Genomic DNA, 27,126 nt, shown 5'->3' on the forward strand with positions numbered 1-27,126 from the left:
TTAGTCTCACCCTTTAATAACGAAACTGCTGAAATGTAGTCGATGTCTCCGATCAACAAATAATGGCTCCTCTGATAAATATTGCACAGCAGATCAGCCGAATTGTAATGACTATTTTGACCACAGACGGCGCCAAACGTTTTTCAGCATTTTCATTTGATATGAAAATCAATTGATCTATCTGAGCAGTTTTGTGGTTAGTTTGTCTAGTTATTATTTTCGCTTTGTTTTGTGATGTTGGATATGAAAATATTACATATAGGCTACTTATGTTTTATTAGTACACTACAAAGCATAATTTGCTCCTAAATTTTGTATACATATATATATATATATGTTTGTTTGTTTGTTTGTTTGTTTGTTTCACTACCATAATGAATTATGTTCATGTTTATTATTAGCCAGCATAAATTGATGAGCCATGATCCCTCCCTCACTGGACTGACTTTAACTCTTTCCACCCCAGCTGGAGCGCAGAGCGCGACTCTCCACCGGTGACTCTAGTGCGTCCTGCCGAGTCTATGCGCGTCTGCTGACCTGGACACGCTTTACCTTTCGTGTTTTATTTTTATCGAACGCTTTGCATTAAACACATGCTATGGTGGCAGAGAAACGGGGGAATTCTTGCTCCTGCGTCTTCAATGGAAATTTAGCGTTAAGGTGAACGAAACTCAGCGTAATTACCTGCCAAAAGCGAAGATGTTTCGAGATGTACGGGAATAGCGTCGTTTAATCGACCCTGACACGAGCGAAAGTCTCAACAAACTTCTGTTTCTGTTTGACTGACATTAAAGCGTTATGGCATCTGTGTGGTGGAGACAGACGCTGCTCTTCTTGGTAATCGGTAAGTTCAACTTGTTTGTTTCTGTTTTTTGTTACATAGAGTAGAAAAAAGTATTGAGAGCCATAACAAACCAGAACTTGCCAAACATAACTTTGTTGTCTGGTTAGTAATTGGATAGGGATCAAACATACATGTAGTGTATGCTTCAACTTCTTATTAAAAATATGATGCGACTATTTCTATTGATCTGATGGTCTTATCCTCAAACTACGAACAGGGATGAATGGATAATAAACAACGTAGCCTACTGTTATTTTAAATAACTGTTTGGATGACATTTTTACATATTTCTTTATATGTAAAACACATTTTCACATATACACATTTTCTTTTCTAAATATTGTTCATGCATTTTGGATTACCATATTCATTGTAAAAGTAGTGATGTTTTGTGATTTAAAAATGACAGAAAAAAAACTGTTGACAAGTTACAGAACTGAAAAGGATTTTTAAAATATATTAAATATTTTATCATTTAAAATAATTCAAATGTAATATTGAAGAAAACAGTATTTAGGCAACCATATATACTGAGCTATGCTTAATAGTTTTAAAGAATTTCAAACTGTATAGAAATTGATTGACTGTATTAACAGTTCGTTTTGCCATGGTGAGCATGATACGTTTACATCTCTTATTCAGTCTCTGTCTTTCACAATGCACATAGGTTGAACGTTTGCTAAACAACATTCACAACTGTCAAACTCAAACAAGTATGGGTCTGTTATCACATTTGTATTGTTAATGCAAGGCAACCTCCTTCTGTTGCAAAGAATTCCATTTACACTTACCTTAACAAGCTCACTGAAGCATGACTAACAAACTTCTTTCTGCTCACCTTGTTATTCTGTCACCACTCATGTGGAATTATTGTATTCACTTGAACATTCATGCTGTATATTGTTATTTAGGAGGAATTCCTATGAAGAACATTGCTGCTGATCAGAGCAGTCAATTACAAGATCTAACTAGATGCCATTACGTAGAAAATCAAGGAATCAGTCTGAAATCTTTTGCTCTTGGGTAAATTCATCTACTCCAGTTGTCATGTTGCAGACAGTGACCTATAAAATATCCAGATGTTTTAGGGGATTCTTGCTTCTGAAGGGAGCAAGAGGAAACAAAGGAAATCCATAAGAAGTATACTTTAGCTTGTCTCTGAAATAATACAGAAAACGTGCTCTGGGAAACCTCTGTCTATGTAAGTTTGAATTCACACTTGCATTCTGTCAGTGATTTATACTGTAAATGCATCAGCTTCTTCTTTTGCGGTGCCACTTAGTTAAAGAAAGCTGCCGACATGCTTTTGGCTGGCTGAAGAATAACACTGTTTAATGGCAGTCATTTAAAGGTACTGTAACACGATCATCACATTGGGTATTGAGGTTTGCCAACGCAAGAATGACCCTTAAGTACTTATAATGGAACTAAGCACTCACAAAGTGTTTGTTTCTGAGTTTACATTCCTACCAAGAGTACTGAACGTTTCTGACCTGTAATTCCTGCTCTGCCACTTTATCTTGACTTTGAAGTCCATATAGAGACCTTTGAGGCTTACACACACATGTCCTTTCTACTTTTTCCCTTTCTCTTTTCTTTCCATCGTGACAGATAACGTCAAGGTGTGATTTCTAGTTGTCCTTCGATATTGATTGCATCATGACAGTTCATTGCTGGCACAAAGAACAAATGTGGCCTGACGCTAATGTCGCAAGCTAAGAGATAAATGTCAAGCACACTTTTTAAACCCGAACAATGCTTTCTTTGTGTCGAAGCCAGAGCTGAACGCTGTCTTTTGAACCCCCCTGAGATGTAATTGCTCTCATGTACCCGACAGTTGAAAGTCTCCTATACAGATAAAACACTAAATCCACAAACACAAAGGACACTTCAGAATGAAGGGAAGCACAAGGATGTGTACGATACAAGTTGTCTAAATACAGAATAGCAGGTTGCATTTCTCTGATTGAGGTGAATAAGCTGATGGCAGTGGGTGGGGTGATCTGGACAGCCGTAACAGGCAAAGATGAATATGGGTGCTTTATTTCTTTGCGGTTGTCAGGGCTGCTTTGTATTTCATTCCCAATGGACCGCCTTAAGCGGTTCTTCCCTTGTGTGGGATGGTTAATTCAATTCAGCAGGTTTCGAGTGCAAGTGCGCATTGTGAGTATTGCACGCAAAAAAAATCTTGGGAAATCACAATGGTTGTAGAATTTGTCTTACGAATGGAACGTTAGGAATGACATCCTGAATAGGGGATATTGACTCTGTTCTTACATGTGAATTGGCTGTTTTGTTCCCCAAGATTGGCGTCGATTTGTTTATTGCATTAAGAAACAAGTGTAAGACTAAAATCCAGTTCCTACTTGATTCCCAACGTGTCATGTGATGTCATCAGGGAATTAACATGCTGGAATGTGCAGATCTCTGCAGCGCTGTTGGGTTGGGAACTCCTCCCTGCATTAGCTGATTATTCATTATGCAGATCGAGTGCCCGTACAAACAGCGGTACACCGCTGTGGTATAAATTAAGTTCAAACGAAAACAAGAGGAGGGTTGATTTTATTGGTTTGGCATCTGATCTTTTTTGTGCTGGCAGGTTTGAGATCGAGGGCTCTGCGGGCCCTCCGTATGACCGTATCAAGAGAGTTCCAGACTACAAGGCACTGAACGTGCCCCACTGTGGTGTAATGTGAAGTATCATTCTGGGGCCTATGGTGTTATTGTGTAAAGAGACATCTAAACCGTTGCAGCCTTTTAACACCTCTTTGACAGCTAGAGGACCAGAAACAAGATCTTTCTGCGCTCTTCGAGTGGATAAACGTTTCTCAGCTACAACAGCTTGGCCTTGAGTTGTAAACCGGACACTTCAAGTCAACAAAAGCATTCTTTTTATGTTTCTCATAGAGTCTGCATGTAAACTGCGTGACACGCAGGGCCAGGTCTGGTGGAAGGGGGGCAATGCCCCTCCAGATTTTCTTGGGTCCCCCCAAAATATCCAGCTGACAATTCAACTAATAAAAAATACTTATTATTAAATAGCCTACTTACTAAATACTCATCAATATTATCTATTAAATAATGATATGTCAATTTAATCACAGAAAATAATGTAAAAATGATGCATGTTATGTACTTTGATTGTATATCTGCCTAACCGGAATATGTAATTGCCCCCCCCCACCCCCCAAGTCGAGCCATGTTAAAGCATGTAACACTTGGCATGCGGATTCAATGCAGTTTGTGCTGCCTGTCTTTAAATAACAGCTTTTTTTTACCAAATGTGTTTCAGCATCACGATAAGCACAAAAGGGTGACTCTTAAACTGTTAAGATCAGACTAAAATGATGAGAAATATTGTTAAAAATAAACCTCAATTTAACCTCAATGTTGTATCGAACTGACCTAAAAATGTGGACCTTAGTTTAAATTGTGTTTTTCTATTGAAACTGCTTTTAAATGAATGAGTTTTGAGGCATAGCTTTACAGAACACTGAACCGATTTCAGAAGTTCATGGGAAATTAAATATTTCATAATGTAATCCTTTAATTACGGCGGGTAACGACTGAGGTGCGCTTGAGCAAGGCACCTTACCCCACTTGCTCCCCGGGCGCTGCAGTGATAGCTGCCCACTGCTCCGGGTGTACGTGTGTTCACCACTTGCTGTACGTGTGTTCACTACTCTCTGGATGGGTTAAATGCAGAGGTCACATTTCGGGTATGGGTCACCATATCTGACTAATAGGTCACTTTCACTTCACTTTCACTTTAATGTAAAGAACCTAGTAGAGGTTAGAACATTTTTTTCTTCTTAATGTAATATGACTGCATACTGTACATGCTAAATAGTCACTTTATTAATAGAAAAGAAGCATTAGTATTCTGCCATGTGTGGGCAGAGAAACTGCCGAGATTTCTGGCCTTCACCTGTCCTTATTTCCATAAAGCTATGACATTTTCTCTCATCAGCGTTAAGGTGACTACTCGACTTGTGTGGATATACAAATTCTGATACAAACATGCCATCCATTTTCTTTTCCCGCATCTGAACATTGGCACTTGATATAAAGTGCACTTCAATTACAGGCTATGGCGAATTACAGTGCAAGGCGTCGATTAACTCTTACGGCAGTGACCCACGGCAAATGACCCTATTTAATGGGAGGCAGCCGTTGGCATTATGGCCACGAGTGATCCATCACCTGTACGGCCAGATGCACTGACGTTCATGGCCCCTGTAATTGCTCGATCACAAAGGGCCGGTGCCATGTAGATTATTTTGGAATGCCATAATGGATGTCGTGTGTGCACCTGTGTGATAAGCAAATGGTGTAAACAGTGGCAGTTTTCTTTAATTTGTGGTCATAAAACATGTTATACATTTAAAAAAAATGTAAAAAGCAAGCCTGCGCAATTTCTTCCCACACGTTGCTTATGGTTCTTTAAACACCAAATGTTTGCCGCATATATTATGTTTAATATCAGTTTAATGCAGTTCGGCCAGACGATGAGGGAGCCAGCGTGCGTTTGCTACAAAATACTACAAAATAATTTTACCGGAGGCTTCCTGACTAAGTGCTGTACTTGACTATGTTTTCCCTGTAGCACATTGCAGGCTAATGCATTTCTGTGGCATTAATGCAGATGCTGCCGCGCTATCCTCAAGTTGCTGCAGGGTGTATTTCTTCACACTGGGTTGGTTTCGTCTTAGCCTTATTTCTGTACACCTTACATGTCAGGACATGATACATTTATTTAGCGTGTCATTGTCCTACGATTACATGCGATATTGTAAGACATGATAATGTTGTTTTAAGGTTGTTGGTTTGTTTTGTTGCTTTTTAATGATGGAGGCTGTCAAGTGTGTTTCTGGAGCACGTGCATTAACCTTTAGAGGGTCAGAACTAACTTGTATAAATTATGATTTTGTTAAATTATTCATTTTTGCTTTTATGGTATATCTTGCCTTGTAGATTCCATTAAAGTCATTAGCCTATTAATGCATATCACGCAAGCGATCCCCTTATAGTCTATTTGTATGTGCCGAGGCAACCTGATCTGACAGGAATTTGTAACTGTTTTATGAGGTGGCTAATTCGTATGAATTTGTACGATGTGAGTAGTAGAAAAAATGTGATTATTAGAAAAAGCAATACTGATGTTCCCTCCCCTGAAACATCACTCGCGCAAAAGCAAATAATACTAAAATCGTACTTCGTACTAAAACGTGTATACAAACAAGATCATACGAATCAGCCACCTTGTAAAATTGTTACGAATTCCTGTGAGATTGTGTTGGTCGTGCTATAGAGCTACAATCTCTGTCAATCTCTCTGCATATGTTTACCTTCTGGAGACGTTCTCTGTGACAAGTGTTGTTTTTACCAATTATGCAGCTGTTATACTTTTAAAGAACACAACAGCTTGACAGAAGCACAAAAAGCATGTTAAAGGAAATAATTTATTTAAAGGAGCCTTTGCAGGTATACCTGTAATACATCTGTCAGCATATCTGTCATGCATAGTCGTAAGTGCAGTACAGTAATGTTTTCAGCGCAAGTTAACTCTTTATTGTCACCATCATTTTCTTCCTTTTTATCAGCACCATCATTTTCTATTAAACTTCGATGGTTTATTATTCTTTTTCAATTTTCTGTCTAGTGTGCATAGGATGATGCAATTTTCATACCTTGAAAAGACTGGAAACCTGGTAACATTTACATGTTGCATGCAAGATACAAGGAAGTATACAAATAACCACTTACCCTTTACCAGTAAAGCATGCATGTGTCAAACAGATCTGAAGGGACAACAGCTATATACACACACAACTGAATACAGGGCCTCACAGGGTCATCTCATGTTTGATTAAGCATAATAGAGATTATGACACAGGAAAGAGAGAAGGACACTTGTAACCCAGCAGCTGGACTAGAAATAATCAATGTGTTTAATAATGTCTCCTGTTAGGTGCTTTTAAGCAGCTTAATTTAATCAAACTAAAGGGCAATGCTGAGTTTGGTAGGATCTGTTGTCACCCTGGTATTCAGTAGAATCTGGGCTATGTGAGGTGAGGAAATGTACTGGGTTTAGAAGAGAATGAAGTGAATGACTTTTATAATGTGCATGGTTTGACGAGCTGCAAGTCTTACGTAAGTAAGTCGAATGACTTTGTCACTCCTGAGGTTTGATTTTATTGCAATTCACAAAACATGTAGAAATGCTGTTTAAATGAACATTTGGAATGGTCTCTTAATTTTGTCCGCGGCTGTACTTCTTTAACGGTAAAAATCAAATAATAAGGCCGCAGAGGCTCTTTGCAGAAAGATTTTGATGAAAATACCAAACCAGTTGAAGTTTGACAGATCATCAAGAGGGCAAACTCAGGAAGAGCTCGTGCTGTTTTCCTCCCTCTCAAAGGCTGCTTAGACACTTCACACTCCATTTATATTTTTTGGCAAGGTTTTACGTGAGATAAAAAGCACGAAAAACAGCAAATTGACTGTGTTAAGATGTTTGAATAGAAAAATAAGGACACAGTAATTAATAACCAATATACAGTATAACAATAATAAAATACTTTATTTTTATTCTGTATAATGCTGCAGTTGACCAGCGTTTTCATAGTTGTTGGACTGACTTGGAAACGCATGTGTTGCATGCACATGTACTCACATGTCTGTGACTGAGGAGGTTGTATTTTATTTGTTTTAAAACACTTGTTTGTGAGTTTAGTAATTAAGAGACACCAAAAACGAATTGATGACAAGTGCGTCCCTGAACCCTCCTACACACACTAGGCTTCAGCATTCACCTCCATTATTCACAGTTCGGCAGTGTGTCTCCTAGAAACATCTGCAGCTTCTCTTGATGTACTTTAAAACTTTTCACTATATGCATCGTAATTCAATTTCTTACAGAAGGGGTGTTCGCTACGTCTCCCTTTAGTGATGATTACCAATAAATCTGTGGTTTAATAAATCTTATTCATCAAGGCACATTGAAAAATATACTGTATGTTTACTGTCATTTATTAAAAACACGACATCTGTGATTCAGGGTGTATTTCCAACAAGGCATGAGAAAATTACTAAAAATAATTACAGTGTATTCTTTTTAATAGGTTATAAACCACTCATTTTGTATCTCTGTCAGTTATTTATTAAAACCTCTACAGTGAGTGTGGTCTTGGTTAAAAAAATTCCTCTGGACTAAGCAAACACGCCACTTGGTGGTATTGTAAAAAATGAAAATGTTCTTTTGTGTTATATTTTCCCACTAGCCATCTTCAGAGTAATGTAAATGCTTACGCATGCTAAAATCACTATTGAAACAAAACTGCTCTACTTCGGAAGACAGTCTGGATTGTTTTTAAAAGATACCATGGTGCTTTTGTGTGACATCACAACACATGTACCATGTAGTGAAGACATGATGTAGTAACATTGTCAATTGTCAATATAACGGGTGCTTTATTTTTTCTTTTGAGTATTTTTGGATGTAAACTATGGCTTAAGTTTGTAATGACACTCATTGATAATGCACAAGACTGACTTATTTCACTTTCAATAGTACAACGTGATACGTAACTGTATGTGCGACACTGATAGCAAAAGATTGAACAGGATTCACTTTACACTTGTTCTGTTGGTCTGTCAACAAATTACACATCAAGCTTGAAAAAAGTAACTGATGAAGAAAATGCAACATTATTTTACAGCACAATGGGAAAAATTGCAAAATAAAAGATCAACATAGGAGAGACCCCTCAGGCAGAACTGTATGCAGTGCTGTATGAGGAATCAAACTACATATTTTCTACTCCGCCTTTGGCTTTGGGATTTCTTACTCTTGCAACACAGCAGTAAAATGCAACGATATCCAAAATGACCACATGCTTTTGTAAATCATCTTGAAACAGAGCCCTCTCCTCATCAGAGACGAGATCCTTGTGGAAAATCTCTGTACAGTGAGTGTGTGTTGTATGAATGAAGGATCTGAGTTTCTAACAGTGAAAGCAACATGTGAGCAAAGTAAATCTAGTCACAGTTTGGATCAATAACCCTGTAAGTGTAAGAAAAGTGAATATGCCTGACAGATTATGACAACTGGTCTAACCATTTTGCATTGAATGACTAAGACGATGAACACATGACTAGATGTTTAGAGGGATAAGACAATTGCACAGAGAACTATATGATACATTTTGAGCAACATGACAATAGCAACTGATAATGTAGGAGACAAAAGACAATTGTACATAATCAATTGCATGAATGTACTAAAGCAATTGCAACTTGTTCAAATAATAAGAAACTACTTTTCTGATGTGCACAAGTGACAAGATGATGTGAAGGTTGAATAACTAGTTTTGAGAATTTCATTTCTGATCTGAGAAATGCTCCAAAGCGACTGAGAAAAACTGTAATCGGTCACTAAATGAGTTATTCAGGTTATTTCTAGGTTTGGAATATTTAGGGTTCAAAACCGATTAAGTGCAGTTAATAGAATTTGCTTTGTGATATTAATTACCTATTAAAAACTATACTGATTTAAATACCGTTCTGCATGTAAATTTATATTCATTTTATCGTCATGGCAACAAAGTTGATAGATTGAAACATAGATAGATGGATGGATGGATGGATGGATGGATGGATGGATGGATGGATGGATGGATGGATGGATGGATGGATTTGCTTTTGTCTCACGTCTTATCTTGGGGAAGACTCACCTGTCACGTAATTGATGTGATAGAGCCGTGGTTGACTAACAATGAGCTGAGGGAAGCAGCCGTCACTGCTGCCCTGACCGTAAGCCTGTCTGTCTGCTGATCAGCCACTTTCTTTTACAGCACTTGGGGCGAGTGCCACAGCAAATCTCTGTGTAGAGGGTGGATAAAACAATAGGAGAGAGAGGGAGCAGAGAGGAAAGGACAAGCTGACAATGGCTGTTCCGTTTTAAAGACGATTGTTTTTCCAAGAGCTGAACATTAATCCCATTATGTCAGAGATAATGAAATGACTCATTGTTCAAGTTTTTTTTCACCCATCCTGCTCTATTCAGATCTCTGTTAGTGTCAGACACTCTTTAAATGCATTACTTGCGGTGTAGCAGAGTATCGTTTATGTTCAAATTAAATTAGGCGACAGTCGAATAATTAACAAGATTGCCGGGACATTCAGTCTACAATATATGGCCACAAACCAGTTTCAAAATAACTGGTAAACTTTGTCCATTATGAAGGAAAATAAATTAGGAACAATTTGACGCTGGAAGTTTTAAAGTCCCAGTGAAACACCTTGGAACGCGCAGCATTATTTGATGTGTTGACATAATTTCAACTGAAAAATGGAGAGAGCGCAAGACATACCGAGTGGCCCCGCCCCCCTTTAAAATAACCAATAGCGTTTCGTTCACGGCATAGTCAGCCTGGCAAAGCTGCATTTAACAGCGTGATAGCCACAGTGGTGTAAAAGTCTATTGAAAAGAATATGAAGATCAGTGATACCAGTAATGTGTCATTTGAAGCTTGTTATTTATGTTGGTGAGTGACATGGCTTTTGTCTTCTTTATTCATCAAGGCTACGATGTCTAATCTATTCCATAACTCCTTAACAATCAATATACTGAGTAGACTTGAAACGGGTCCGATAAGTTTTGTTTTCTCAGCAGATTTGCGTTTATGATTGGCTCATATGATCCACTCTGTGCTATCATGTCTCTGAACCGGAGGACAATCACTGGCAACCGCTCGCGTGACACTAAAGCGAAATTAAGACTTCAATGTTTACACTGTCTGGATCATCCCCTATCTCCCATCTAGTACATTATGTGTCATTCACCATGTAGGAAATAATAAATGTGTGAACAAGTGGCTGATTTTGAGGACTCTTCTGATTCTAAAGCGGCTTTGATTGGACAAGAACTTTGACGAGAGACTGAAGTGTAGCATGATGTTATGGAATTTCTAGATTCTTTTTAGCGCACGTGCCAGACTGTCAGTATTGAACGGTTATCATCTAAATTGGAATTTTGTCAGCATGTAGGAGCATATCTTTTTTTTTTAAGTGCTTAAGGCTAACATATTTTCAATAAAAGTAAAAAATCATTTTGATTTCACTGGGGCTTTAAGGTCAAATCATTTCATAAGATGATTGAGCGGAAATGTTCAGCTTTTGTTGCTGTATAGTGCTTGAATTCTGTCAGATATAAAGACTTCTTCTTCATCCTTTCAACATTTCAAAATTTTTCCTTCTTTACACTTATTCAGCTCTTCGTCTCTTTCTCCAGCAGCAAATCTGTCTGTGCTAACCGCAGCATGCAGCAACAACTATGAATATGCCATTGAGGAATTTTGCCTGGCCAAGTTCAAGCTGGATATGGAGCTTCTTGACCAGCATCAGTGGTGTAGCTGGGAGGACACTGTTGAGTAAGTGTCCAATATTTCTCATTCTTAGCATTGATTGTATTTTTATACTGTAACAATCAGGGCTGCACAATATACCACAATTATTGAAATGCCCCAAATGAGCAGATTGCAATATGCATATCAATATGCAATAGTTGGCCATAACGTTGTCAGATTTGTCCTTACTGTACTATCACTACACCAAAAAACAGGGCTGTTTAAATATATTCTAATATTTTAATTGGTATTGCAAACTTAAATCATACCATATATTGTATTTTTAGCAATTATATTGTATATTGCATTTTTCCATACTGTGCCGCTTCTGGATTCTGATTTGCTGACATGCACTGGAAGTCATTTTTAAACCATTTTCTTGCCTTTCAGTAAAAACTGTAAATAAGGTAAATTTACTTTAAAGCATAAATGCATAAGGATATATGTATAGATAATGGTAACACTACAATGAGCATATACAGTATTTGTTGACATTACAGTGCATGCATAATTATTATGCAAGTTGATATTCTCATATTTTATATAATAATTCCTAACCTCATCAATCTTAATAACTACTATTAATTGTATATAATTATTTATAAGTGATGGTTAACAAAGCTTAAAGTGATTTTTTTATTTCATTTAGATTAGATAGCATAATTATTAAGCAGGAAAAAACTGCATTTAATGTACACTAAAAAATGTAAAAAAATATGAATTGCCATGAGAATTATGCAATGCTAATGCAATATTAGAAGCTGCAAAAAAGGCTCATTGGGTCAGCAAAAAGAGTCAGACAAAAACCAAGACAAAAAGATACAGTTTAAATGCAAAAGAATGAAGAATTAATTTGAAGAATAAGGTGTGAAACTATGAGGAACTCTTTAGTCTCCAGTGCCACCATTTTCCAGATCTGCAACCTACCTGGAATCTCCAATGTGTCAGGTTCTTAGAGACTTTGCTAGGGTAAAGAATCCTTAAATGATGATTGACAAAAGATTGCAAAGTAGTAGGCCTACACACCAAATGTTTAACAACCACCCTTCTTTAGGCTGTAGATGCATAACCTTAATTGTGCATTCATGTACATTCTTATTCAATAATCTATTCCTTTCTAATATATTCTAATAATGATTCTGGTGCATAGCCGAGAGAAAACTGCTTACAGTACACAATATTTGGAGCTATTATTAGGCATGAATTCGAACTTGTAATGTTTCCTGTCATGCCAAATCCACTTTGCAGTGTCTCCATAATGGCCTATAAATGTTGAAAAGCCTTTTTCACAACTTCCTCTACACATCACAGCCACTTTAGTCCCGCACTCTTTTCCAGTGTACAGGAATATCACTTTGCAGCTGACGCGCTTACATGTATATTCGAACACCTTATGACAAAGTGAAGGGCAGAGTTTTCTCAGTAAAAGAAAGACGATGGTTCTCATAATAACACCCGCTTCCAGGGATTTACAGCAGCATGTGGCACAGCTCCAGGCGTACACCGTTCCTGGGCACCTCCATATGCCCAGCTGCCTCTGTGACATAACCGAGGAGGTTATTTGTGGTGCTTCCAAAACACGATACGGAAGAACTTTCCGGAGTTAACAAGTGGAACTTTCCTGCTTTTACGTCTGTCACAACTGGCCTCAGACAAACTCGAGCCTTAGACTGAAGCTGCTGCCAGGGTGTGAAAAAGAAAGAATCAAGAAAAGTGACACTGATGTCCAAGCTGTCAGTTTGCGACCTGCATGGTTTGCCAGTCTCTGTCATTGACACTGCAGGCACGGTTTGTCCCCTGTGACCCAACCCGTATTATTGTGTTGTAGGTGTTGTTGAAGCAAATTGCTGACGGTGTTCTACAGTACTGGTATCAAATACAGTACCAAATAGTTTTTTCCCAGTCAGTGACATCTAGTCGTTCCCAATAGGATCTAGTTTAGATTTACCTACAGTACATGGGTAGAGTGATGATCATAAAGAAAATAAGTCTCATATCTCCAATTGTTGCCTTAGGGTTGTAAACAAAGTTGTTTGTTAAATTAAACCAGAACTGTGTTTAGGAGGTCGAATGATTCCTGCGGTTGTTGTTGAATTAAACCTTCATTTGCGACACAGTTTTATTATTCAAATCACCCGCTTGAATGGATATGTCACCTTTATTAAAAGCCTGTTTGGTTATTTTGCGTGATACTCTTTTGAGTCACAGTGAATTATAGATTTGGTTGATCGTGTATAATGCATGGTAATAAACATAAATAACCTTGACGACTTCTGGCATTTCATTTTTTGTTTCTTCACATTATATATGCACAGTGACTTTATCATCCTAGCTTAAAATGCTTTTCTGTCTGATTCATCTGCTTAAACTTTAATGACAAATAATTTGTTGCCTTTTAATAATTTATCGACAAAAATGACTGAAGTCAGAAAACTGCTGATTCTTGCAAGCATGTAATGCATCCAAAACTGGAGGCATTTAGATGTGTTGGATGTTGATTTACTATCGTTGCCTTTGGAGTAACTTTGAATACTTCTTATTAATAGTTTTTAATGGAATGTTTGTTAAATATAACAAAAATTTAGTTTAGCTGTGCAAACATTGTTTCCTCTGTAAAGACACAAGGCTCATGAGTGGATTCTAGGTGAGGAAAAGCATTTCTGATCTGTGCACAGGTTCAAGTCTCCCTCTTACCCGTGAAAACACTCATTAAAGTATGTATGGCCCCTGAGCTCCCTCCATGAGGTCATCCAACTCCATTGCTCAATAATGCACAAAGCACTGTCTGGGGACAGCCACAGGTCTGGAATCATGTCTAAGCAATGCAGTTGTACACGTGGCCTCTAATGAGCCTTAAAATGGTTCGGTAAGACTCACTGAGCTCTGAGGACAGTCAATTGCAGGCAATTAAGGTTGTATAGAAACTATCAGAAGAGCCAAACACTATTGCACTTCAGCAAATTGTCTCACCTGGGCAATGGTGCATTAAACTACTTCAAAGGGAACGTGCAATATAAACTGGCCCTGTCTTGCCCTGCCAGGGGTCATGCCTGTGTGTTTTGATACAATGTGCTCATAAAACGCCCTGTGAAGCACAGCGAGAAGGCGAGAAAACTTTTACAATATATACAACGTGACAAAACTGAGGCTGGGATTGTGAGCAGGTGTTCATCTAATATAAAACATAATATTTTACAATTTTCAACACTGGGTTTCCTTAATAGAGTGTTTCGCTATAGATTAGATTCCCATAGGTTCAATATACTGTAGTGCAATGGATCAAAATGAAGACTGGAGATATTGATGTAATTTCAAGTACAATACAGCAAAACCCAAAGTAAACGAGTATTGTGGGGAGCAAAATTTATTTTGTTTTAGAGACTACATTTCTCCACCGATACCGATATCCAAGTATTCAGAATGATATCTACCGATGCCGATTGATTCTTAAAATGACTATTTCTTAAAGATCGGGTAACACACTCAGTTTCTGCCAATCTCATATTAATCTTGAGTACCTATACAGTAGTATTGCATACGTTGTATCTTCAAAGAGTATTTAGTTTGATCAAATTTATAAAAGAAAGATACAGCTAAACAAATATTTCCAGAAAAACATGAGCTGCTGGAGGCAGGCAGTGGGATGGAACTACAGTACGAGCACACAACAGCATGAGCACACAATTATGCACGTACGCGGCGATTGCCAACAAAACACAGACATATGACTTGGTTTCACTTACCGCGTGCAGTTCATGTCCCGCATCTGTTAGCACTGGGACCGCACCATCTATCAGTTTCAAACGATCTCCAAATCCAGCGTTATATCCACTGTTTATATAACATCCATCACTGAAATGCTGTGAACAAACTGACACCTAAACTTCACTATCGCAAGAGTAATGATCTGCAGGGCAGCGCAGACAATCTTGACGCAGCGCAGACAATCTGGATGGCAAGCGGGTCTCGCTCGTCGGTTGGCGCGTGGGGCGGGCTCTTTCTTTCACCTTGCCGTGGTTTTCCGGGATAATTGCCCAATAAAAGGAAGTTGGAGTCCTGGGGCAGTGTATCAAGCACAGAAATACTACGTCATACGTCCAACTCGTTGAAAATTTTTGCTTTAGCAGAGAGATGTACAATACAGTATGTATTTAAATGGAGCATTAACATTTGGAACGATTCATTCCACTGTATAGGTTCATCTAGAACATATTTCAGGTCATGAGTGCCAAATGGAGCTATAGAGGAACATGTAGAGGATGTTCCCCTTTGGCCTCTCCAGAAATTTGTTCCATGATGGAGGTTGATCTCTTTGAACCAGTAATACCTTTGACGTTGTATAACAGCTCAAGTCTCCTGACTCAATCGACCTTATTTCCGTGTGCACCGTCTGCAATGTGTTTGAGCAGTTCTGACTGGTTAGACCCTCTGTGACCTGTTGTAAATAACAGATAAAAGCTTTTTAATAGGATAACGTGTCTTAGTGTTCAAAAATATTCAACCACTTGACAAGATTTCCAGCATTTGAATAGCACAAGTGTTCGCACGGATAAATTAATGTGCAAAAATATAGCTTTGAATTTCTGCAAAAACCTCCAGAATGCCTTTCCCCACAAACATTGAAAACCTGGTTTAACTGAGGATTGAAGGTTGATTTTTTCTGTGGTAGTTTTCAGGGTCACCCATTTAAACCTGGATCTTTTTTACTGGTCTCTGATCCCAGGCTTGAGTTCTAATGCCAAGGTCCATCTGTTGCCTGAGGCATGCAGCAGTCACACATTATAGCGCAGGTGCTTATGGAATTGTTTCCAGTAGCTTTTCAGAATGTGACCGCACTCAAAAGCATTTAACCCCTTTGTCAAGTTTGTATTGTGTGATGACACCTAATGACTTTAAGAGAAACACAATGAGAGTCCGACATTTAAAGTGTCTCAGCGATTCACATCTCCTTCAGCATCCGGTGGATCAACTGCAGTTAGAGATCAAATACAGATTTCATTCATACTGTATGTCTTAATGGGCATGTCAGGATCAACATTCTTGTGAGTGTTCTGTGACAAAAATAACTTCTCAGTTGAATGTATTTTTGTTTTAGGTATCCAAAAAACACAGAATGATGATGAAATGTATCCATGCATGCAGTTATTTTTAAAGATGAGACTGATATAAAATAAGTTTTATAACTTGAGAGAGATAAGATAGAGATTGTCTTTATACAAGAGAATACAAGATTGTCAATTTGTACAGTACTTGAAAAAATAACCTGAAATCCAATAAACCAATCAAATTGACCTATGAACTGTTTCTGTGCTTCAGAAAGTAGCTTAACCTCTGAGTTTATAAACCCTGAATCTGTAAAACATGAAAATTAGGTAAATCTTTAGTTACCTATATGCAAACCTAAGTTTCTCTCATTTATCGTTGACTTTATCTTTATCTAAAGAGACCCTGTCATTAGAAAAAAAATCCTTGATCCATTGAATTAAACACGTTCAATGTTCTATGCAAAAATTCAGAACTGAATACTTCCTCCTCAGTCCAAAAATACTTTTTATTAAAATCAAGCTGCTAAAACGTCTCCGAAATCGTTGAAATACATCCAAAATGACCGAAAAACACATCACTGCTGCCAACTAAACTGGACCCGACAGCAAACCCACATCTTATGAGCGTAGCACAGTACCCATTTCACATTCACAGAGGGCTTTATCATAGATGTCTTAAAAGCACAGCTACAAAAAGGATCAGTTGAATTACAAGGGTGTGAGAGAGGGGTGAAAATTTGTAATGAAAACGAATTATAAATGGTTGCAAAAAGCCTTCCAGTACATTATAATTGGACCTTAGGGGAAAGAATCTTATATGATGTATATGTCCCCTTTACAGCAATATGTTTTGAAATGCAATAAAATATCCATCAGCCTGTTGTCGGATACCTTTAGTTCTCAACCGTTAGTTATTGAGTATTAATGAAATCTGATCTTGTTTACAAGAGGAACAGTATCATGTCCCAGGAGAATTGAGCATGCGCTGTAGTCATGGTCTCTGTTGATGTTTGTCCCTGCCGCTCTCTGTCCCCTCACGCGTTATATTTAGTGGCGTTAAACCATTTTGAAATTCTATCTGGTGTCTTACACCACCGAAAGCTACAGAGAGACTTTCCCACCACATGAACATCAGAGAACACAAGCAATTCATGGATTCCTCTTCTTTAAGTAGACAGACTTAGAATGAGAACACACACCTGTATGTGTCCCCCAGTGCAAAACAAGATACTTTTGAGAACAAATATGCTTTTCGTCCTTGATTCTTCAATTATTGCTGAACACTAAAATATATTTTTATGATGGAAGAAACATTTTGCCTCAACAGAAATATAGAGCCTATATATGTATCTATATTTCATAATTATATTTAAAGTACTTGCACTATACCGTAACTGTTAACATTGCCCCTATATAAGACCACCTAATACTAAGTGTGACTTAAACATTTCACAAAATCCTATACTTGATGTAGATGGAAATTATACAAACATTTACTTGCCAATCTGAATTTCGCAACCTGTACGACTTTTGTATATATGTTCGTAAATAGGAACTGGGCCTGCCATGCTTTAAACTGATCAAATGACACCATAAACCTAGCTCATACGACTGAATTCTTTTCCAAAATCTTCTGAAGCCAATTGACAGCTTTGTGTGAGGAACAGGAATATTAAATCACTATTCTGCCTCAAATGATTTTGTATCATGCATAAGATAAAGAGTCATACAGGTTTTAGATTAAATAAGGTTGAATAAAAGATGGCATGACTTGAAGAATGACTTAATTATTGGATTAACTTTTTAATTCCCATCGCTGCAAAATCTTTACCAAATGTATTAATCTTCACATAAAGACTTTCTAGAATTGATGTTTCACATCTGCGGTTAGAGAATATTAACTAGGCCAACTTGAAGGCCTTCTCCCAGATCTGACGTGAAAAGCCGCACTATTTTCTGTGGTGCAGTCTTATCTGTATTCATTTATTAATTGCATGATACTAATGTAAGTCTTGACAGGGCAGTAATGAAAGTCCCAGGGCTCCTATTATTTAAATTGATTTAAGATGGACTGAATGCTATCACAGTTATCAGTTTTTTCTAGTCATGATGATGGTACACATGACCTGTTTGTCTTTACACTATATGTTGGATCAAGAAACTATTAATTAATTAAAAAAATTAATAGAAAACATGTTGACACACTTGTTCCATATTTCTCCTTAACAGAGCAAAAACAAATTTTGCCTGTTTTCATGTGTATTTGCTTCCAATGAATTAAGCAGATGGTCCTGCAAATAAAATGGTTTGCTAATTATGTCATGTGCTTTATGTTTTAAACGGTAACTGGACAAATGAAACACACATTAACACAACGTGATGACTATTTCCCTGAATGTTTGAATCACAAACATTATTGTAGATGTCCGGAGTATCAATGCATGGCACAGCTGTATGCACATAGGTACGTAGGGTTATTACATAAGCCATCATCCGGAAGAGAATATGATATTATTAGACTCTAATTTTCCCGGTTTGTGGTGACCTCCGTAGTGCCCCAATGAAATGTCACCGTGGAACTTCGCCATTTGTTGAGTCTGTATGTGGATCCATCTTTTAACCTTTTCAAATGTGCTGCTATGTAGTTTCAAATGAGACCTCTGTTGTCACTTGCACCTTTTGACCTGCTGTTATAGCAAAAACCTGCAATATACAGCCACGGAAAAGAGATTAAGAGACCATTTCAAAATTATTTTCAGTTTACTAAATTTACTAGCTATGTGTTTAGGTAAAATTATAATTTTTGTTTCGTTCTTTGAACTACTTACAATACCAAATTTTAAGTAAAAATATTGTATCTATTTGCATTTATTTGCAGAAAATGAAAACTGGAGAAACAGGTAAAAATAACAGAGAAGATGCTCTGAATACAATCGCCAGTGTTAATAGTGTGGTAACTCATAGTGTGGATTATATATACACTGTGAGAGTTAATTTGACATTTTTTAACACTGGCGATTTTGCTGTGTGCAAGGAAAACAAGTTCATATTCACTTTTCAGCAATACAACAGTAATATTTGTACATGTATTTAGGAAAAGTCCAGAAGTTACTTTTATATGATAACCTCAATTTTATCACAGTTTTCATTTGTTTTGTCATGCTGTCAGTCTTTCACATTGCTGTTGGATGACTTTGTGTTACTCCTGAGGTTTGAAAATTATTTTTTATTGAAATTCAACAGACACTGGACTGGAATGATCACAATCCATCTAGAAATGCTGATTAAATGAAAATTAGGAATGATCTCTTGGTTTTTTTCCACGGCTGTATCAATCGCCTTCAATAAAAGTGTAAAAAAGTGTAAAGTTGATGATATTTCAACTTGTGTGATTTTAGTTCGTATAAATGTTTTGATCTCAATGGTACAAATATGTTTAGAGGCTTCTTTTTAGTGATTAGTAATTTATGATTTATTGCAAAGAAATCTTTTACATTCCTTTTGAATTTTTTAGAGGCTAAGTAATTAAAAACACAGATTAATGCTGGATTTGCATTTCCAAAAGTATATTCAATTGAATTCAGTTTTATTTATATAGCACGTTTCACAATTTGCATTGTTCCAAAGCAGCTTTACATGAGAAAATAAGAAAAACAGAAAAGGTATAAACACAACGCATGTGTTATAGAACAAGCAAGATCATTCTAATAAATAATATCTAATATCAGCAGTCTCCCGGTGAGCAAGCCAACATGGCCCTGTGGCGAGGAACCCAAACTCCAATGATAAATACATTGAGAATAAAACCTCGGGAGAAACCAGTCTCAGTCGGGAGGGCAAGGTCCCCTCTGACGTGTCACAGCTGCACTCAGTGACTTTGATTAAAAGTTACTGAGTAAATGTTTATGAATAATAGGGAGAGCTTATTAGTTGTGATTTAGGAAATTTCATTTGTTGACACTGTTAAGGTCTAATTTTGTCTTCTTTTGTGATCGATATCAGACAACTGAGTAATGTCATAAACAAGGAAAATAGTAATTGCATAATATAACTGAGTGTAGCTATAACTTCAAACTGCTGTCATTTAATGTAAGTTTAGCATTAAATACTAAATGTTGTAAATTTAGCATTAATGTGACAAGTAGTCCATCTTTGCTCTTGGTTGGGGATGGAATTGCCTGAAACTGGAGCTGGGATGGTCAGTCTGTCCGCAGGCTCTCGCAGGAGGATGGCACGGGATGTTCAGATGGAGCTGGCATAATCTCTAGTTAGGGATGGGCATATGGCGTTCATTTGGGCCTGGCGTGATCTCTCCCTGCCTCAGGATGGGCATCCCGAAGCGGGGGAGGACGGCAGAAAGAGACTAATTAGCGTAGCTGCTGTTCATTCATTTTTTCTTTATTTTGCATATTATGCAAAATAATGCTATGCTATGAATCCTATTCTGCATTAAGTGAATGCTTGGCTGAAAAGATTTAATCTAGATTTAAATGTGTGTCTGACCCTCGAATAGTATCGGGAAGGCTATTCCAGAGTTTAGTTTAGTTGGTGGATTTAGTTAGGTGTTATCAAAAGTCCGGAGTTTTGAGATCTTCGAGAGCGTGATGGGTTGTAGTGTGGTAGACGCTCTGTTATGTAGGTAGGGGCTAAACCGTTTAAGGCTTTATAAGTAATTAAAAGAACATTAAAGTCAATACGATACTTAATGGGTAACCAGTGAAGGGTTGATAACATTGGGGTTATGTGATCGTATATTCTGGACCTGGTTAGAACTCTGGCAGCTGCATTCTGAACTAACTGTAGTTTGTTTATTGATATATACCAAAGACTGCAAAGCAGCAGAGTAAAAATGGTGACATGTTAGGTAAACTTATTGTTTTTGTGTCGGCTGTACAAAGAATCAACACACACACACAACACAACATGCAACTTCTACAAAAGTAACTACAAAAATAACTACAATAGAAAAAGAAGGTTTGTCAGAAGCTTTGCCTCGAAATGTAAAAAGTATTTATGTTTGTATAATTGACTTTAACTATAATTGACTCAAAAAACTCACACTTACACACACTCTCAAACACTTACTAAAAGGAGGCCAGCACAGAACCTACAATTTCCACAATTTTGTAAGCCCTGGGTCCAGTGGACCCAAACATCCTGTATGTAATATAAATGTGTAGGGGGGTGTACAGTGTGCGGTCATTGAAAATTTGTCCTGATATATGTTCTTCACAGAAAATAAGCCAAGGCCAATGAGTTCGAATTTGAACAGACCGAACACCATACAACGGTTAATTTACTTGACCAAGATGGCGATTTTGTGCAAATTTGCACAAGCTTTCAGTTTGAAGCTTGGATGATGTGAATCATACAAAAAGTAATTATTAGAAAAATGCATGAATTAAGCCACACCCCTAAACCAAACATCACTGGGCCGAAAGCAGATTGTACTAAAATGAATACAGTACAAAAGTATACAAATTAGGCACCTTGTATAGGTATGAAGTGCCTTGAGGTTGTGTTGATTTGCAGGATATATACAGTATATAGTCTGAATACATTTAGGATATGCACAGGGTGACTGGGTTTTTGTGGTTGTTAGGGTCAATAGGTGGTTGTTTCTGGCTCAAGTCAAAAGAACCCACCTCCAAATCACTAATCCCAAAGATGAGCAACTCTAGCGATGCTTGCCCACTAAAAATAGAATGTTTGAGAAATATAAATAAATACAGTATATATATCTTTATTTTATTATTTATTTCAGTATTATTTAACCATCCATTTGTTGGGATACAGTGGGATGGTTCTTTGTATATCTCAGTCTTTAATGTGAACACACATTACATGCTATAAATGCACAGGCAGACAGAGACATTTGAGGGCTGTGAGCTCAGGGTCAGTCCATTAAAAGACAGGGTTTAACATACTGCCTCACTCCCACCACTGGTGAATATTTATCACAAGTCTGCATTCATAATTCATATTACTTTAGGGCAAGACAAGTTTAAGTCTAAATAGAGCATTTTATGAATATCTTTATAAAATGCATTTATCCAAAGCAACAGGGCAGTTAAAGCTACAAATGTCATGGTATTAAAAGGTCATTTTAAAACAGATTAAAATGAATAATCGACTCAATACTTTAAACTCTTCTCATTTGGCTTCTACTTCATTTGTTTACCAAGCCACCTTTACCCTCTACAGCCCAGTTGTGCACACATGGGTGACCCAGACATCCATTTGTGTCACACATGCCTCCCTTGGAAGATGAGATGTGCTTTTCGTCCAGCCCGTGGGCATGAGCTGCTGTTCAGCGATCCATCTTTATCCCTCCGGGTGAAATGTGAGGGGAGGAGGCGTGCAGCCTGCTGCAGCCCCTCAAACAGGCCCGGAAGAGGGCTTTTGATTAAAAGTCTGCACTGGTTATGCCAGGCATCGCACGCTAGGCTGACTGGCTTTATAAATAGACAGCTGAGGATGGGGGTCAGAGTCTAACACTTACACAGGGCGCTATTAAGAGCTCATCTGTGGAACAGTTTCTCACTGGACTCCTCATTCAACGGAGTGGACATGATCTTCATCATCATCATTATTGAGGTGACATCGGCCACGTGCATACGTACGTGCACATGATGGTTATCACGTGCACCATCTCTCACAGAACACACAGACGTGCCATAAAGATTCATGTGAACTCAAATGGTTAGCACATGTGAAACGTTTTAAAGGTCCAATGTGTAATTTTTTGATGATCTGTTCACAGAAATGCATTATAATATACGTCTTCAGAGGTGAAGCATAATGAAGCGTTCTGTTTTTATGACCTTAGAATGAGCTATTTCTATCTACATAAACCGCGGGTCTCCTAGAATTCGCCATGTTGTTTCTACAGTAGCCCTAAACAGACAAATTGCTCTACAGAGCGTGTTTTGTAAATACGTAAAGAAGGGTCCTTAGTCCTGAGAGAGCCTCTGTAGTGCTTCGAAAGGAAGAGAGGTGTTGTGAGACGTTGGTTGCAATTCGCAACCTCACCACTAGATGCTGCAAAATTTTATACACTGGACCTTTAATAAGGGAGAGGCCACAGTGTCATCATTGTTTTGTACTATTTTTTATTCATTTTTAACATACAGTGTTAATAAATATTAATAAATTATCATTTAGACTTGGAAATCAACCTACAGATGGTTCACTTACTGCACACCTATCTTCAACGACATGAAAAATTAATGATTTTCTCTTTGTAGTGACCTGTTATAAAATGCTTTGAAACATAATCTCACCTTGACAAATGCAAGCTTGCATTTTATGTAAATGTTAGAGCACAATTGTACGTAATCCAACATTTCCTTTTTTTAAAGGTCCTACGGAGAACTGACGAACTGCACGTTCCTGGTGGCTCTGAAGATGAACTGTTTCTGGCCCAACCGCCTGGTGGATGAGTTTTTCATTCGGGTGCACCGGCACTACTTCCACGACTGCTCGTTGACTGGACGACTGCTTCACGACCCACCCAATCAGATCCTGGGGCCTTTTATCGTGGTGCCCATACTGGTGACACTGCTCATGACAGCTCTAGTGGTGTGGAGGAGTAAACGCAGCGAGGGAATCGTATAAGTCTGCAGCTGTTAACCAAGTAACCCCATGCTGAACAAGTGATATTGGACAGACTGAACACTAGGAATGTGTTTGTCTTGTTTGGATATTGAACTAGAGAACACTAACACTTGTGTTATGGACAAACAGGTAACACACAAGTCATTTGTGGTGACATTTTTCATAAGGCAGTTTTTGATTAAATATCATGTCAAAACCGATCTCCAGTCTGGTGGTGGATAAACATTACCTTGGATGGAAAACAAGGAAGACGGCGCTATTCATGTGTTTGTTTGGCGTATCTTTGCTGGTTTTGTGAAGACTGGACATTTTATTTCACGCATCAACCTCGGTACATTTCACATTCGTTAAATGTTTTTGCTACACTTTTTGCCAAATGATGACAGCAGTAGTAAGGATTAATATTATGATTCTATCATGATCCTAATTATGTACATATGCAATAAGTAATTAAAAGCCTTAATGTATTGTCATCTTTTATCAATGGGTTTTAAGATAGAAATTCTTATTAGATACAGCAGCGCAAAAAATTAAGAGACCATTTCAAAATCAAAATGTACTATTTATAGCTAAATATGTTCAAATTGGTCATTTTTTGTTTTATTATGTGAACTACTAACAATCATTTTAAATAAAAATATTGCTTCTATTTGCATTTATTTGCAGAAAATGAAAACGGGTGAAGCATGTCAAAATAACAAAAAAAGATGCTCTGGATTATTTCAGACCTCAAATACTGCAAAGGAAACAAGTTCATATTTACTTTGAAGCACTACAACAGATTACTGTACAGATTATTTGTACATGTATTTAGGAAAAGTTAAAAAAGTTATTTTTATGTGATATATATCGATTTGTAATATTACAGTTTTCATGTGTCTTGTCATGCTGTCAGTCTTTCACATTGCTGTTGAATGATTTTATGTTACTCCTGAGGTCTAACTGAAATGGTCACAATTGAAATGCTTATTAAATGAAAATTTGGAATGGTCTCTTAATTTTTTCTGCGGCTGTATATGACTAAATTAAATGTCACCATAACAGACTCAAGCACTTCAAGAACTAGTAAGCTGCCTACTGAGACATGTTAAGGGGAACTTTTGACTTGAAACCTGCTTAACAATTAGAAAATGTTGTATGATTCACAGATAAGAGAATCCCAAAGTTCATTGTAACAAGCTCAGTGAAACACCTTAACTAAGAGAAATGCTGATTATTATTTATATATTATATTGAGATGGAATAGTAACCTAAAAAAAGTTCAATCTAATTGATATTGGACTGTTGTACCCAGTATTTTGTATGTATTGTATGTGCATATATACTGCATATATTAACATAATGAATGAGTTTAGTCTCATATAAAAGGTAGATTTGTACAGAGCAACCCTGTTTATACAGTTCCAGTGAATCTCAACGTTTTTGAGTTTAAGGCTGTACAATTATTAAGGTCATTTTATTTGGAAACACTTTACTGAAATGTTTCAAATAATCCTACAAATCTTTTAATCTCAAGATGTATGCTTAATGTTTAAAATTACTCTAGGACCAAATAATGAAGTATAAGCAGCTTATAAGAGCCCTGAATAGGTGGAATTTCTCTCAATACGGTTCCCATGTGGAGACCTTAAGAAGCTAAATGATCAAATGCCAAGAGAACGATTTGGCAAACTTTAGTCAAAGGGTGGCTACGTTGAAGATTTTAAAATATAACACAACATAATTCCCACAGTTACGCTATTCTATAGTTTTGATGAAATTTTACTTATATTCTAAACAGTGGAATTTTTTTAATAAAGAGTCAGTGTTCCCAAACTTTTGACTGGTAGTGTAAAGGAACCCAGAAAATGTTTATCTGACCCAACAATGCGTTAAAAAACCCAGCATAGGTTCAGTTACAGCCCAACAGTTTTTGAAAACAATGCAACATTTTTAGAGTTAATATTTGAAGCCATTTACATTTTTTTTATAAATAGTCAAGTTTGGCATAACTAATTAAAATAACCAAACATCAAGAATTATCTTGGTTTATAGTTTTTTCAGCTGGTAGATTTTTGTTTGTTTTGTCTTGTTTGAAATCATTTTAAATCATCTTGAGACCCCCTTTGAGGTTTGTTAATCCCCTGTTGAGAAACACCGCATTCATCACAATATAGTACAAAAAACACTATATTTCTTAAACTGCTTTAAAACACAAAGAATGTACAATAAATAATTAAATATTATTCCAACTTTTCCCTCACCTTGGTTTTTTTTCTGCTATGCTTAAAGGGCTAGTTCACCCAAAAATGAACATTTTGTCATGAATTACTTCCTTGTCCTTCCAGTTGTTCCAAAGCTGTATGAATGTATTTGTTTGGTTGAACACAGAGAAAGATATTTGGACAAATGCTTGTAAAAACAGTTCTTGGACCCCTATTGACTACCATAGTAGGAAAAAATGACAATGGTGGTCAAAAGTGCCCCAGAAGTTTTCATTGTCCTACATTCTTCAAAATATCTTCCTTTTTGTTCAACAGAACAATATAAAGTCATTTTTCCACTATGGTAGTTAATGGGGTCCAAGAACTGTTTGGTTACAAGTATTCTTTCAAATATCTTTCTCTGTGTTCATCAGAACAAATAATTTTATCCAGATTTGGAACAACTCAAAGGTGAGTAAACAGCACTTTTATTTTTGGGTGAACTATCCCTTTAAGTGTCATGGATTAAATTTTTATTTTATCTTTGATTATTGTGCTTTGATGAAAATTAAAGTCCACCATACAAGGACTGCAAAGGTTTATTGTTAAATGTTCCATCTGGAAGTATATTTTAGAATGCATCAGTTGAAGACCTGTACGCTGGCAGTAGATAGAGGTAGCTTGATACATCTATAGTCATACTGAGAGCAGATAATATCAGATATTTTTAAGAGCAGTGAACTGAGGAATTCACTTGGTATTTCTAATTCCATGGGCTCTTAAGGTCATCATGTCAAGGGAAATTTATTTTCTTTCATTGAAGACCAACCCGGCTAAGGAGATAACATTATTGGTCGTGGGATTATTCACCATATTAGCACTGAAAGGATGTTTTCATTCAGGCTGTTTTGCTAATTGCTTTTTAGATAAACGCCTCTGGGAAGTTCCCTTTCGAGGGAACTCAACACTGCGTCATGGAATGACTCTATGGGGGAACGCCAGCAGCGTGACTCGCGTGAAATTGTGTA

General features: G+C 37.2%; 1 protein-coding gene across 2 annotated transcripts; it reads left to right on the forward strand.

Moving 5' to 3' along the window:
* The first annotated feature begins 467 nt into the window (after window positions 1–467).
* On the forward strand, window positions 468–26,140 carry ramp1 (receptor activity modifying protein 1). Of its 2 annotated transcripts, none has more exons than XM_057335662.1 (3): window positions 468–844; window positions 11,139–11,277; window positions 23,660–26,140. In XM_057335662.1, exons 1-3 carry the CDS (start codon window positions 799–801, stop codon window positions 23,913–23,915), a joined length of 441 nt encoding a protein of 146 aa, XP_057191645.1. In that variant the 5' UTR covers window positions 468–798; the 3' UTR covers window positions 23,916–26,140. The 2 variants fall into 2 exon arrangements, with proteins under 2 accessions (XP_057191645.1, XP_057191646.1); XM_057335663.1 differs by having other exon boundaries at window positions 11,142–11,277.
* The last annotated feature ends 986 nt before the right edge of the window (window positions 26,141–27,126 follow it).

This window comes from Triplophysa rosa, linkage group LG6 (genome assembly GCF_024868665.1).
Source record: "Triplophysa rosa linkage group LG6, Trosa_1v2, whole genome shotgun sequence".
NCBI lineage: Eukaryota > Metazoa > Chordata > Actinopteri > Cypriniformes > Nemacheilidae > Triplophysa > Triplophysa rosa.